The 14,430-nt window shown below is 48.3% G+C and overlaps 1 protein-coding gene across 1 annotated transcript; it reads left to right on the plus strand.

Annotated features, from left to right (window-relative positions):
• Window positions 1–5,616: 5,616 nt before the first annotated feature.
• On the plus strand, window positions 5,617–13,485 carry NENF (neudesin neurotrophic factor). Its single transcript, XM_080915885.1, has 4 exons — window positions 5,617–5,801; window positions 9,969–10,029; window positions 11,274–11,377; window positions 12,860–13,485. The coding sequence occupies exons 1-4, from the start codon at window positions 5,628–5,630 to the stop codon at window positions 13,034–13,036; spliced, it is 516 nt and encodes a 171-aa protein (XP_080772011.1). The 5' UTR covers window positions 5,617–5,627; the 3' UTR covers window positions 13,037–13,485.
• The last annotated feature ends 945 nt before the right edge of the window (window positions 13,486–14,430 follow it).

Genomic DNA, 14,430 nt, shown 5'->3' on the forward strand with positions numbered 1-14,430 from the left:
GCAGCTGATTAAATTTCTTACTGTGTTGGTAAAAGAACAGCAGATGGAGTGTGTCAACCGAAGGATTTTATAGCCGAGAGAAACCAGATAAATCTGCACAGCCATACTCATTGCTGACTAGCACAATGGTCAACTCAGTTTAATAGATACATGTGCTGTGTCCACACTGCATCCAGAAACGAGTGAGACGCCCAACCCTCTCATTCCTGTGGCTCTGTTGGGCGAGTGTGGAGAGAACATAAGATAGAATTTTCAAGGTCCCCAAGAACTCTTCTCCCAGGGTCACACTTCCAAAGAGTGTGACTTCTGGTTTTTAGGCCAAGTGGTTGTTTTATGAATTATTAGCATGCATGTGTGAGGTGGTGGTGGTGGTGGTGGTGGTGGTGGTGGTGGTGGTGTGTGTGTGTGTGTGTGTGTGTGTGTGTGTGTGTAGGTAAGAGGTCAACTTTTTATTATTAAAATTTATTTATTTATTCACTTTATAAACCAATATCAGCCCTTCCTCTCCTCTTAGTACCCCCTTGTGTAAGTCTTCCCCCATTTACCTTAGAAAGGGAAGCCCCTTCTGAGTGTCAACCCCTCCCACATACCCATACCCCGAAAGCCCATACCCAACAACCCTATACCCTGACACCTCATACCCTGACACTCCCATACCCCAACAACCCTATACCTCAACAACCCTATATCTGACACCCCATACCCTGACACCTCCATACCCCATACCTCAATACCCCCATACCCCTGACAACCCCATTCCCCAAACCTCCCTACACACACAAGAGGATGTTCAAGACTAGGCACATCCTTTTCCACTGAAGCCAGACAAGGCTGTCCATTTAGGGGTGCGGGATCCACAGGCAGACAGGTAGGCAACAGACTCAAGGTCAGCCCCTGCTCCAGTTGGCAGGGGACCTGTATGAGGACCAAGTTGCTCATCTGCTACATTTGTGCAAGAGACCTAGGTCTAGACCCTACTCACTCTTTGGTTGGCGGTTCGGTCTCTGGGAGCCCCAAGGGTCTAGGTCAGTTTACACTGTGACCTTCCTATGGAATCCCTGTCTTCTTCAGGTCCCTCAATTCTTCCCCCAACTCTCCTGTAAGATGAGGACAACTTTTTGTAGCCTGTTCCAGGGGTGAAACTCAGGAGGACAAGGCAAGTCCTAGATCACTGAGCCATCTCTCCTCCCCTGCTTCTTACTCTCCCACTCTCTGCTGCACCGGGCCCCAGCTGACATTTCCAGGGTCACACTTTCCGTCCCCGCTCTCGGGACCCCTTACTGCTACCCTCGTCTCTCCCAGACTTTTGCTCTGGTTTCTCCTTTTGCTCCCACAAAGCCAGTTTAAAAACTAGCTTCCCTGTCTACCTCTTTTGCATGTGTTCTCTAGAGGCTAGGAGAGCAGCCATCTCTAGTCTTATGGCTTCAACTACTGTCTCTATCCTAGAGAGTCATCTAAGGGGTTTATGTCCCCTCAGACTATTTGGAACTACCTCAATATGACTTTGTTGGAAATGGAGTCAATGAGGATTTGATTGGGTGTAAGTGGAATGGGGTAGGTAGGTTCTGATCCGATGTGATCTGTGTCTTTACAAAAAGACAAAAGGTGCCTTCTGTTGCTGTGATAGAACACAATGAACAATACACACACACACACACACACACACACACACACACATAATTTGGCTTTCAGTTTCAGACCTTAGAGTCCAGGATGGTGGAAGGAAGCTTGCATCTTGATCTGCAGCCCAGAGACAGAAAGCTCTCAGGGTCATAGACCTTCAAAGCTCACCCTTAGTGACACACCCCCAGCAAGGCCACACATTTTAATCCTTTCCAAACAGCTCCAGAAACTGAGGATAATATGTGACCCAATGGGAGACATCCTCACTCAAACCACATAAACAAGGACATCATGTTCAGACAGGGGGACATCATGCAATGACGGTCCATTCCTAGAGTGGTGCATCTGCAAAGGTCAACGTGGCTCTCCAGTTACTCACATGATAGCTACAGGTGTCCCCTCCATCCCTGGGCTTTGTGTGCCCCCAGGGCAGCTATGATCCCTATAAAAAAATCATAAACTTACTTAAAACATCGTGAGATTTTTTTTTAAACTAGGTTGCTTATTTCTCAAAAATGAACACACACACACACACACACACACGTAGATGACATCATTGTGTTATGATGCCAAGAGAGCGGTCTGTGCACAGTTCAGTGGCCCTAGAAAACTAACTTCACTCCCAAATACACGGGTCACATCCCTGCCATCTCTCTGAGGCCCTAGCTTGATTCTTAGTGAGGGTTCCCATTGCTGTGAAGAAACACCGTGTCCACAGCAATTCTTATAAAGGAAAAAATTTAGTTGGCACTGGCTTACAGTTCAGGGGTTTAGTCCAGGTCATCATGACAGGAAGCATGGCAGCCTGCAGGCAGACATGGAGTTGGACAGGCAGCGAAGAATTCTATATCTGGATTCATAGCAGGAAGAGACAGTGAGCCATGAGGTGTAACTTTAATTTTTTTCAAGCATAATCTTAAATGCTTTAACCTCCCTTTTAGCCCACCACCCACCAGGGGTGGTGGAAAAGAAAGATACAGGGAAGTGGACCTGTTTAGAAAGGTTCTTTGGAGCAACTCCCATCTGTGTTGTCAGGAAATCAGCAGTTCAGTTCACAGGTCAGCAGCGGCAGCTCGATCGAGTCGCAGATACTTCACGTATACACCAGCAGTCTAGTTCGGTAGAATGCGGATAGCAAACATGAATCAGCAGTGGTGGCGCTACCGAAGAGACAGGCAGGCCTCAGCCTTGGCACAAGTCAGCAGGAGGGACCAGGAGGGATGTCATGAGTTCTCAGCTGTGCCTCTTTCAGCAAAGCCAAGATCTGTGAGATCTCAAGACCCATAAATGTTGCACACCTGGCTCTATAAGCAAGCCTAGCCCAGCCTCCATCATGGCTCATCGAGCCCTTTTTATATGCCCTCCAAACACCACGTGTCCTTCCAAGGGTCTTGCCTTAGTACATGTGTCTTTCTCAGTTGACATCACTCTGCCAATCAGCCCAAGTTCACGAAACAACAAGAAGCCACAACATACCACCAGAAGATTTTGGTGTTTTCCAACTACAAAATGTAAGGCGGACCAAAATTAGTGTGTCCTTAGTAAAGAACCCTTTTATCAGAACATCCTTTTTTCTATACCTGCTTTAGCGAAGCATTCCTTCATCGGTCACCTTAGCCCTTCACTCATGTCCACTACAGGAAAACGCCCCTTCACATGTTTACCCCAACAAAATACCATCCAACATAACCGACTTTCCAAGGAGTCCTTAAGTTTCCACTTCAACTAGGCCTGGCTTGAACTTCTGAAACCTCAAAGTCTGCCCCTTGCCCCCCAACACACTTCCTCCAATAAAGCCAAACCAAGCCCACACTTCTAGTAGTACCACTCCCTAAGGGTTTATGGGAAACACTGTTATTCAAACCACAACTTTTATACCCAGCTGTCTATACCATCTCTCCACCCAAAATCCTTCTAGGAGCAAACAGGGTAGCTGGTGAAATCAAGAACCTGGCACCCTGATACTCAGTTATATCTTGGCTCTGCTCTGAGCCCGTTATCTTGGTAAGGTCATTTAACCCTTCCAGTGCCTAGTTGCCTTATGAGTAATATGCAACTATTGCTTTCTGTCTATGATGGTTGATTTTGATTGTCAACTTGATTAAATAAAAAACCCAAGGGCCTTCCTTGGTGAGCACACCTTTAGGTGTGTCTGTGGTGCTTTTCTGGACAGAATACAGGAGAATACCTGTCCCAGATGTGGATGGCACCATTGCACAGGTGAGGGGTCCAGGGATGAACAGAAATGGTGAAAGCAAACATAAGCTGAACACTAGCATTTTCTTCTCTGCTTCCTGATTGCTGAGGTATGGACAAACAGCCTGTTCCCCACTCCCAGGTGTTTCCCACCCTGTGGGGCGGTATCTCCAAAGCTGTGAGCCAAAATAAACCTTTATTTCTTCCTTAACTTACTTCTTGTAAAGCATTGGTTGTGAATTGCATGTTTGTTACTAATACAGATTAGTTATCAATTAGCATATCGGATACTAAGATGCTGTTCACAGAGCTCAGGGAATAAAATGTGCCACCAGAAAGTATTTAGAGCAGAGTTTCCATAGAATTCAGTCAAGGGGAAGTGTTGCCTGGGGTTGGCAGGTCCAAGGAAGGGGAAGGGCCGGGATCCTCTGTGAGTCTCCGTTCTCTGCCTTAAACCACTGCAGCCACCAAACTCCAACTTCCCTCCCAAGATTCCAGCCACCCATTCCAAAGGCCTCTCATTTCATAGTTCCAGCTAGATGAGCCACACCTCCTCCTTCCTGTGGCTGGTCTTCTCTGGGTTGCCTCAGCCTCTCGGTCACATGTGTGGTCAACAATCTGTATTGTGATCCTTTACAGAATACAGCTAAGAAAGAAATACTAGTAAACATTATTGGAAAACAGATTCTATTTTTTTTAAAGATTTATTTATTCTATGTATGAGTACACTGTCGCTGTCTTCAGACACACCAGAAGAGGGCATCGGAGCCCATTACAGATGGTTGTGAACCATCATGTGGTTGCTTGGATTCGAACTCAGGTCCTCTGGAAGAGCAGTTAGTGCTTTTAACCACTGAGCCATCTCTCCAGCCCCTCTATTTTCTTTTTAAATTGTATTTACGTGTATGGGGGTTTTGTCTGTGCACACATTCGTGCCTGGTGCCTGCAGAGGTCAGAAAGAGTCTCAGGGTCCATGGGACTGGAGTTATAGATGTTGGTGAGTTACCATGTATATGTAGAACCCAGCCCCCCGGAAGAACAGCCACTGCAGTTGGTGTGGTCAAGAGAAATTGCAGGAAGAGGACCAGGACACACAGGCCTATAGAGAGAGCAGGGGCTGGGACAGCCAGAGTGCTCAAGGCCAGAGATACTGTCAAGATGTGTTAGGTCCCGAGAAGGTTGTGGTATTTCACCCTGAGAGTTAAAAGGAGCCTCTTTAACCTTCAGATTCTGTGACTCGGTGTAAAACGGATAATGTGTTGTGTAGTTTGGCACAGCTTTCAAAGCCATAATCATATTAGTTACAACACAATCCTATAAAAGATCCAGGCCAGGAGGATCCCTGCAAGAGCAGCCTTGGAACATAGCCAGTCTGATCTACAGGATGCAAACCTGGAAGGAAAGGAAGGGGAGGGGGAGAGGAGAGGAAGGGAAGGAAAAGAAGGGAAAGGGAAAAAAGGAAGGAGAAAAAGACAGATGGGGGAAGACGGAGGAAGGGAGTGAGGGAAGAAAGGAAGGAAGGAAAGAGTGAAAGACAGACGGGGAGGGAAAGTGAAAAGTGGGAGAGAGGGAGCCGAAGGGGCAAGTTACTCTGGTCTGGTGCCACTAGTCTATAATCCCAATTCTCTGGAAGATGAGGCAGGAGGATCACTGCCAGTTCAAGCACATTACAGGCTATGCAGTAGGATTTAACCTCAAAGAAAAAGAAGGAGAGGACAAGGATAAGGCTGAGTCCAGTCTTACAGGGCCCCTCCCTAGGTGCCGGCCGTGCTCCGCCCCGCCGTCCTCCCGCCTGCTCCTCGCTGTCCATGGCGCGCCCTGCGCCCTGGTGGCGGCTGCGGCCGCTGGCAGCGCTCGCCCTGGCGCTGGCTCTGGTCCCGGTGCCCTCAGGCCGGGCTGGGCAGACGCCGCGCCCCGCAGAGCGTGGGCCCCCGGTGCGGCTCTTCACCGAGGAGGAGCTGGCCCGCTACGGCGGCGAGGAGGTAGGCGGCTCGGCCTGGGCCGGCGGTTGTCCCGAGCCGGCCCGTGGCGGGGACCCACGCGAGGCCCGGTGCAGGCTGGGCGTCGCGCTCACGCCCCACCCCGCGCTTCCGTCGCCCCGCCTTGTCGCTGTGGGATCTGAGTAGAGACCTCAAACCCTTCTAGATTTAATGTGAGCGTGAGCTGGGGCCACATGGCCTACAGTTTGTGCAAAGTGACCTGCTTGAGTGCCAGTACTGGGCTAGGGGGCCTGGGGCTGGCCTGATGATCCAGGCCTTCTTAACCCTTCCTTTTCCTGCCCTTGTGTCCCAGGCCTACTGACGCTCACCCCTCAATTCCCGTTTAGAGTCTGGGCCCATGGGGATGAATGCAGAGGGGGAAACAATGCTCCCCAACAGGCAGCTGCTTTAGATGGGGAGGAAGCTGGGATCTAGTTTGGGAGAATCGGTTCTATGACATTGCAGTGATTCCAGGAATTAATCCCCTGCCTATACAGAGAGGGAAACTGAGGCACGCGCTCAGGGATACAGGAGGGAAGGACTCCTGTTGCTCGCTGAATCTATGTGCCCTGTGCTCCTTAGCTTCCGTATTAGCAAACCTTACATATACCCCAAACAGGCAAGGGTCTGTCCCAAGGAGATCTTTAGGAATGAAAGCTTAGGCCAGTGGGTCTCAGCCTGTGGGTCTAAGACCATCAGAAAACACAGATGTTTACATTATGATTCACAGTAGCAAAATTACAATAATGAAGTAGCAACGGAAATAATTTTATGGTTGGGGTTCACCACGCCACGAAAAACCGTATTGAAGGGTTGCAGCGTTAGGAAGGCTGAGAACCACTGGTTTTGACCCACAGGCCCATAAGAACACAGAGAGGAACATGACAGGGTGTGACAGGGCTGTGAATGGGTGTTAAGGGACAGCGGAGGAAACTCCTAGTATACAGACCCATGGGGAGAACAGTTAACAAAGCAGGCCTGCCATCCTATCTAGCAAGGCAATCCATTCCTCGCCGCTGCACGCTTCTCACTGCCTGCCCTGGGTGTGCCGTGTGGGGTACTATGCACGGGGGCACCCAGACTAGCTGGGGAAGAACCCAGGGTTTCTAGTTGGTAGAGGAACAGCTTTAACCATTTGCTGTTGGGGAAAGAGATGGCGAGAATAAACTGGGAGCAGAAAGGCACTCCTAGAGACTGCAGAATGAGGATGGAGAAAAGTTCCTAATTTTTATGTATCATATTGTGGATGGAGACCTAAGGGTGGAGAGCCATGAGCTTGAAGTGGGAAGAACGGGGGAGGAGATGTTTGGAGTGGAGGAGTGCTGTAGGCAGAGTTACCAGGGCATACTGTGCTGCAAATGGATCTGGTCTGACTTCGGTCCCGGAAAATCGCCCCCTCCCCCGCCCAGTTAGCATCGTGGTTTGTGTGATGCAGTATTTGGTCATTCTAAAGCTTACACATTTGAATGGTACCCTGGTTTGGGTTCCTACTGTGCTGTGTGATTTGGGCCAAGTTACGAAGTACCACTGGGGTCATATTTTCAACTGCATGGTGCTGGCATCAGAGAGGGGGAGATATTATTACTACAACAGTTTGCAGATGGTGGGGCTGCCTGACTGGGCAGGCTGTACCAGGAAGGAGGCTGAAGTTCCCCTCCCTCCCTCCCTGCTTTCCTTTTCTTTCTTTCCTTCCTTCCTTCCTTCCTTCCTTCCTTCCTTCCTTCCTTCCTTCCTTCCTTCCTTCCTTCCTTCCTGAGTGGTGCTGAGACAGTGCCTCACTAATGTAGTTCTGCTGTCCTGGACTCACTATGTAGACCAGGGTGTCGGGAGAACTCATCAAAGCAAGCACCACCATGCCTGGCTAGGGAGTTTCTTTTTCCTCAGGGAACCTTGTGGCCTTTCAACCGAGTGGGGTGGGTCACACCCACCCAGACTGTGTTACGTTCCTTCATGTAAAGTCACCTGACTGCAGATCTCAGCCTTGTCCGTCACACCTGGCTGAGCCCTGATAAATTCTGGTTTGGTAATTCCCCCTCCCACGGCTACAAGGAGTACCTCCTCTACACAGGCATCCTGTGAAGACAAGATGGGGATCCACAAAGTGCCTGGCACAGCGACCCTGAACCAGTCATATAATAAGCGCCTGCTGACCTTATTATAAAAAGTTAACCGAGAGTGTGCTGAGGAAAACCCCACACCCAGGCGCTTACATTTTCTGTCATTTTCTCCCATCCTTTTTAGTCTGTTGATAAATACCAGTCCCAAGATCCTGAAATAGGTCAAAGGTGCCACCTGCAGCTAAAAGACCATGCCTTCAAACAAGTTTTCTCTGAAAACAAAATAAACAAAACAACAAACGAACAAAAACCTAAAACCAAACCAAAACACCCACAGCAGACTTCCTCTTTTCGGAAGACGGGCGGGCGGGCGCAGAGAAGCCCTCTGGCACAGCCCTGGGCCCGGAGGCTGGTGAGGGACAGGAGCCCTGGCCAATGTCTGAGCCCTCCTGCCGGCTGTGCCCACGCTCCACCTACTTCCTCTCTGCCCGATGCTTCTATGGCTCTGCAGTAGAGCTGCTGGAGCAATCGACCTCTGCTTGGTCAGAGGCAGGCAGGCCAGACCACAGCATGCCCCAGGTAAAGGACAGTGAAAATTCTTGTCCCTTCCTGCCGTTCATATGCTTTCCTGGAGCCCTGAGGTTGAGTAACTTTGGGGCCTTACTCTCTCCCTACATCCCAGGGAAGTTCTCTCTGGGCTAAGGGTGCCCTCTGGTGGGCCATGGAGGGAAAGCAAGCAGAGACTTGTGTGGCCCTGCCTTCCCCTCTGATTCAGTCTATGCCATTCAACCTCCCTGGGCCCAAAGAGAAGGTGTAGGAAGCAAGCCTGGAATCCCAGCCCTCAGGAGGCATTCAGGAGAGCTGAGTTCAAGGCCAGCCTAGGTTACAGAGCAAAAAAGAGTCTCAAAGCACGCACGTGAGTACACACAAACACAAACACACATGCACGGGCCCGTGTACAAAAGCACAACAAACAGCCTCACCGGCAAGGAGAGTGTTTTATCATCTAGGCTCCTGCCATGCTTAACCTCAAAGTCCCTGTGTGCAATTTTGGAATTGCATTTTTCTTGTTAGGTTTCTTGAGACAAGGTCTCACTGTTTGACCGCGTGTCATAGGCTTTCTATTGTTGTGATCCAGTGCGGTAACCATGTCCAAGAGCAACTTGGGAAGGAAAGGGTTTATTTCATCTTATATGTTCAGGTAGCAGTCATCACTGAGGGACGTTAGGAACTCAAGCAAGGCAGGAAGCTGGAGGCAGGAACCGCAGCAGACCCCATGGGGGAGTGCTGCTCACTGCCTTGTTCCTCACAGCTTGCCCAACCCACTTTCTTATAGCACAGAGAGCTACCAGCCAAGGGGTGATTGTAATCAGTCAGCCGAGCATTCTGACGTCAACCAACGATCAGCCTGTAGGCCAGTCTTATGGAGACTTTCTTTTTCCAGTTGTGGTTTCCTCCTGCAAAATGACTTTAGCTTGTGTCAAGTTGGCACAAAACTAACCCTGGCTGGCTAGGAACTCATGTAGACCAGGCTGGTCTACAGTTCATGGAGATCTACTTGCCTCTGCTTCTTGAATGCTGGGATTAAAAGGTGTGTGCACCCACATCTAGAGAGAAGACAGCAGTCTTTCTTGGCTATCTGATTCTTCTTGACTTTACAACTCTTAAAACTTAGATTAGGCTCTTCCATTTTTTGGTCATCTCTCTGGAGTGATGCCAAAATTATGTTCATTCCCTTTGTAGCTTCTGACCGAAGCCTGAACTGGAAAAGGCGTCCCAATGTCCCTTCCCAGACATGGAGGGAGGCTATGTCTTCCCCTCTTTCTGGAGAGCAGACAGAGAACTATAATGTTCCATTAACACTTTTTGAAAGGGTGGCAAAGGGCATGAGAGGACACCACAAAGTTCAGGTTCACAGGAAGAAAGGACACTGCAGTCCACTGGTTCTGGATGTAAGCTGCCCTCTGCAACAGTGACTTCCTCAGGACCTCAGGCCTCTTTCCTGATCCTCCCACCCCTCCCCTGGTCCTCATACCCCTCCCCTGTTCCTCACACCCCTCCCCAGTTCCCCACAGCCCTCCCCTGCTCCTCACGCCTCTTCCCTGCTTTCCAGGAGGATCAGCCCATCTACCTGGCAGTGAAGGGAGTGGTGTTTGATGTCACCTCTGGGAAGGGTAAGTGGCTCATCACTTCTGGGGAACTCAGGGCCAGAGCAGGTGCTGGAAGGAGGAGGAGGGCCACTGTCAGTCAAGGCCTTTTCCTCCCTCTGAAGGGCAGGGCGGAGCTAATCTTGTCAGTGTTTCATGGAAACGGGTCTCCATACTGTGTTTCCTATCCACTCCTCATTTCTACGGGAAGGGCTGTGGAATTCAGCTGAAAGCCCATGAGCACTCTGTTAGAAGCCAGGGAGTGTCCCTTAGCTAAGGACTGCTGTTATGGAAGTACAGAACATTTCCATACCACGTAAGAGCTTTCCTGACTGTATCTACCATATCAGCAGGAGGTGGGTTTTTATTACTCCTTTTAAATCTACATAGTAGAAGACGTAGTTTCCTGAGATGTTTAAAGCCATCTCTTCTTGTCTATGTTTATGTATTCATACATACATATATACATACATGCATACGTATATACATATACACACATACACACATACATGCACAGACACAGACACACACTAACACACCACATAGGCACACATTCAAGCACACTACACACACATACATAAACATGGAGACAAACACATCACACAGACATGCACACACTCTAAAATCAGATACAAACATAGGGACACATACAAACACACCATGTATACACATATACAGACATACACACACACAAACATGAAGGCAGCTAGGGTGTACTCATATACATTTAATGAATAATATTTAAAAAAACTTATTCTGAGGCAGGCACGAACTTTGAATTTGCAATTCTCCCATATCAGCTTCCCTTCTAGCTATGACTACAGGCCTGCATCATTAGGCATAACTTACATTTTAATTTTTAAAAAAGATCTATATATACTATGTATGTGAGCACACTGTAGCTATCCTCAGACGCACCAGAAGAAGGCGTTGGATTTCATTATAGATGGTTCTGAGCCACCATGTGGTTGCTGGGAATTGAACTCAGGACCTCTGGAAGAGCAGTCAGTGCTTTTTAACCGCTGAGGCATCTCTCCAGCCCCCTGTATTTTAATTTTTAAAGAGACTTTACTATGTGTTTTCTGCAAACAATCTCTCAGCTGACAGGTGTGTTTTGGGTTGGTGGAACAGCACCATGTGTGTACCTCCCATCTTCCCTGTTAGATCCATCCTCAGAACTACAGCCTTTTCAGGAACTGGGGGGTCGGTAGAACCCCCAACTCCTGGCTTCTGCCCATGCTCACCCACACTCTTCCTTCTCCCTGCTGCAGAGTTTTATGGACGAGGAGCCCCCTACAGTGCCTTGGCTGGGAAGGATTCCAGCAGAGCCGTGGCCAAGATGTCACTGGATCCTGCAGACCTCACCCATGACACTGTAAGCCGCATGAGCCTTTGTCAAAATGTTCCGTTCCCACTCTGGGTTTCGTTCTTGGTTCTTTAGACATGGTCTTACTGTGTAGCCCTGTCTAGACTGGAACTCTCTAGGTAGGGCAGGCTGGCCTCAAACTCACAGGACCGCCTCTGTCTCTCAAGGGCTGAGATTAAAGGTGTGCACTACTGAGCTCAGTTGTTTTTAGTTTAGTTTGTTGTGTTTAAGTCTCTGGGTTATACAGAGTCGTTTTATTACTCTGGATTTGAATGTAGACCCCTCCCAACACACACACATACTCGTGCACCAGTAGGCAAATGCTCTACCACTGGACAAGCTCCTTGGCCCACAAACTGTCTTAATATGCCCGTTAATTAGCTTATGTGGCTTGGTGGCCAACTGCTTTCTTGAATGCATTGTCTCGTTGGGTTGTCCCTATTTAGGAGCCTCTGATGGCTTCTCATTGCCTACAGACTTAAGTCCAAACTCTATGTTGTCAGATGGACATCCCTGTGTGCACCCCACACATGCCCCATGTCCCGCTCTTGGTAGCTGCCATAGCCTAGTGGATGGAGAAACAAGGTTCCTTCCTGTGTTCATGCTTCTGTGCAGAAGAAAACAGGATTTAAAAACATGGCTGCTTATAGCACGCCTTTAGTGCCAGCACTTGGGAGGCAGAGGCAGATGGATCTTTTGAGTTCTAGGCTAGCCTGGCCCTCAGAGTGAGTTCCCGGACAGCCGAGTCTACAGAGAGAAACCCTGTCTTGAAAAACAAACAAATGAACAAAGAAAACCCAGAAACAAAAGGGGAGATGGTGAGAAGAGTCAACAGGTAAAGGTGTTGCCAATTCTCATGACCTAAATCTGGTCCCTGGGACTCAAATGGAGAGAACAGACTCCAGCGTTGCCCTTTGACCCCTGCATGCATACCAGCATGTGTGTGCTATGCATGCATACACATAATAAGTATAATTTAAAAATAATTTTTATATGGTAATAGCCACAGTATAGTAATTTTTATGTAGTAAATGCCACAGTGGCCTAACATTCACCTGAATTGTGCTTATCAAATCAGTATAAATACATTAAGATAAGCCAAATTCTTTTTTTTTTCTATAGACTTATTTATTATGTATACAGTATTCTACATGCATGTATGCCTGCAGGCCAGAAGAGGGCACCAGATTATAGATGGTTGTGAGCCTTTCTGGCAAGAATGGACACCAGGAACACAAAGGCAGTTTCCCAGGGTGAGCCTCATCTGTTTTACTCCAGATGTGCTCACCCCTGCAATTTTCCCGAGAACAAGAAACTCAGTTACATAATCTGTGATGATGAGGACTATGCTCTCCTTTAAAAACAAATTGTTTTATTTTAGCATGTTTTTCTCTTGTGTTTAAGAGTTTGGGGCAGAGAGAGGACAGTGCCAGACACAACGTGTTACATTCAATCCGTTCACATTTTTCTCTCCCATTTCTTCTCCCCAAGACGGGTCTCACTGCCAAGGAGCTGGAGGCCCTTGATGACGTCTTCAGCAAGGTGTACAAAGCCAAATACCCCATTGTTGGCTACACAGCCCGCAGGATCCTCAACGAGGACGGCAGCCCCAACCTAGACTTCAAGCCTGAAGACCAGCCGCATTTTGACATAAAGGATGAGTTCTGATATCTGGCTGCCAAGCTGGTTCTAGGGAGAGGTGAGAGGACAGAAGTGAAATGTCCCACGGAACAAGCAGGGGAAGCCTCTGAGGGTCCTGCATCTGAATAAAGCTGGTGTTTAACTGGGAGACTCTACTGTCCTCGGTTAGGGACTGTGCCTGTCTGCTGTCCCTACCCGCCAGCAGGTGGGGTGGTGCTCAGCTGTGATTAAAGGCCAACATCACCATGTGGGTAGCGGGTTATGAAGGGCCCCTGATTCTACATTCACTTCTACCTCATATGCCCTACCACAACCATGTTTCCTTTGTAGGAAGGATAAAAAAAAAAAAAACATCCATTGCTGCAAGAGCATTCACCTGTCTCTGCACAACCTATGCATGGCTTCTTTCAGGGGTGAGGTTCCTGCTTGGTCCTGATGCCCATGTCTGCTTGTGAAGAGGCCAGGAAGTAAGGACCATGTAAGCAGTGGCAAGGGGTGGCTGCAGCCAGGATGGTAAAGAGCCTGGAGTATAGCATGGCAGAGCCTGGTCAGGGGTCACAGGGGACTTGGATGTACTTCCCAGCATGCACATGGTGGCTCACAGATTCTGTAGTCCTAAAGATGCCCTCTCCTGGCCTTTGTGGGTACCAGTTATATACATGGTGCACACACTTACATTAGAGAGATGCATAGATAGATGATTGATAGATGGATAGATAGATGATAGATGATTGATAGATGATAGATAGATAGAGATTGATAGATGATAGATAGATGATTGACAGGTAGATAGTAGACAGATGATTGATAGATGATAGATGATAGACAAATGATAGATTGATAGATGATAGACAGATTGACAGATTGATAGATAGACAGACAGATGATAGATAGATGATAGATGATAGATACAGATGATAGATAGATTGATAGATGATAGACAGATTGATAGATTGATAGATAGACGGACAGATGATAGATAGATTGATAGATGATAGGTTGATAGATTGGTAGATAGACAGATAGATGATAGATAGATAGATAGATGATAGATAGATAGATAGATAGATAGAAGAAATAGCAAGAGGCTGGGAGGCAGGGGCAGGGTGGGGGATGTGGCTCATTTGGTAGAGTGCTTGCTTGCCTTTCATGAAGGAGCTGGGATCGAACCACAGCACCACATGACTGGCATGGTAACATACAATTGTGATCTTAGGGCACAGAAGGTAGGGGCAAGAGGATCAGAATTTCTAGATTGTCCTTAGCCCAGCTTGGGATGTATGAGTCCTTGCTCCGTGTGTGTGTGTGTGTGTGTGTGTGTGTGTGTGTGTGTGTGTGTGTGTATACAAAAATTAGAATTTTTACACTAGAGACTGTCCAGAGCCCTGTCCCAGGACTTGGTACCCCTAGAAGATAGCCTG

The sequence above is a fragment of the Micromys minutus genome, assembly GCF_963924665.1.
Source record: "Micromys minutus genome assembly, chromosome: 1".
NCBI classification, from domain to species: domain Eukaryota; kingdom Metazoa; phylum Chordata; class Mammalia; order Rodentia; family Muridae; genus Micromys; species Micromys minutus.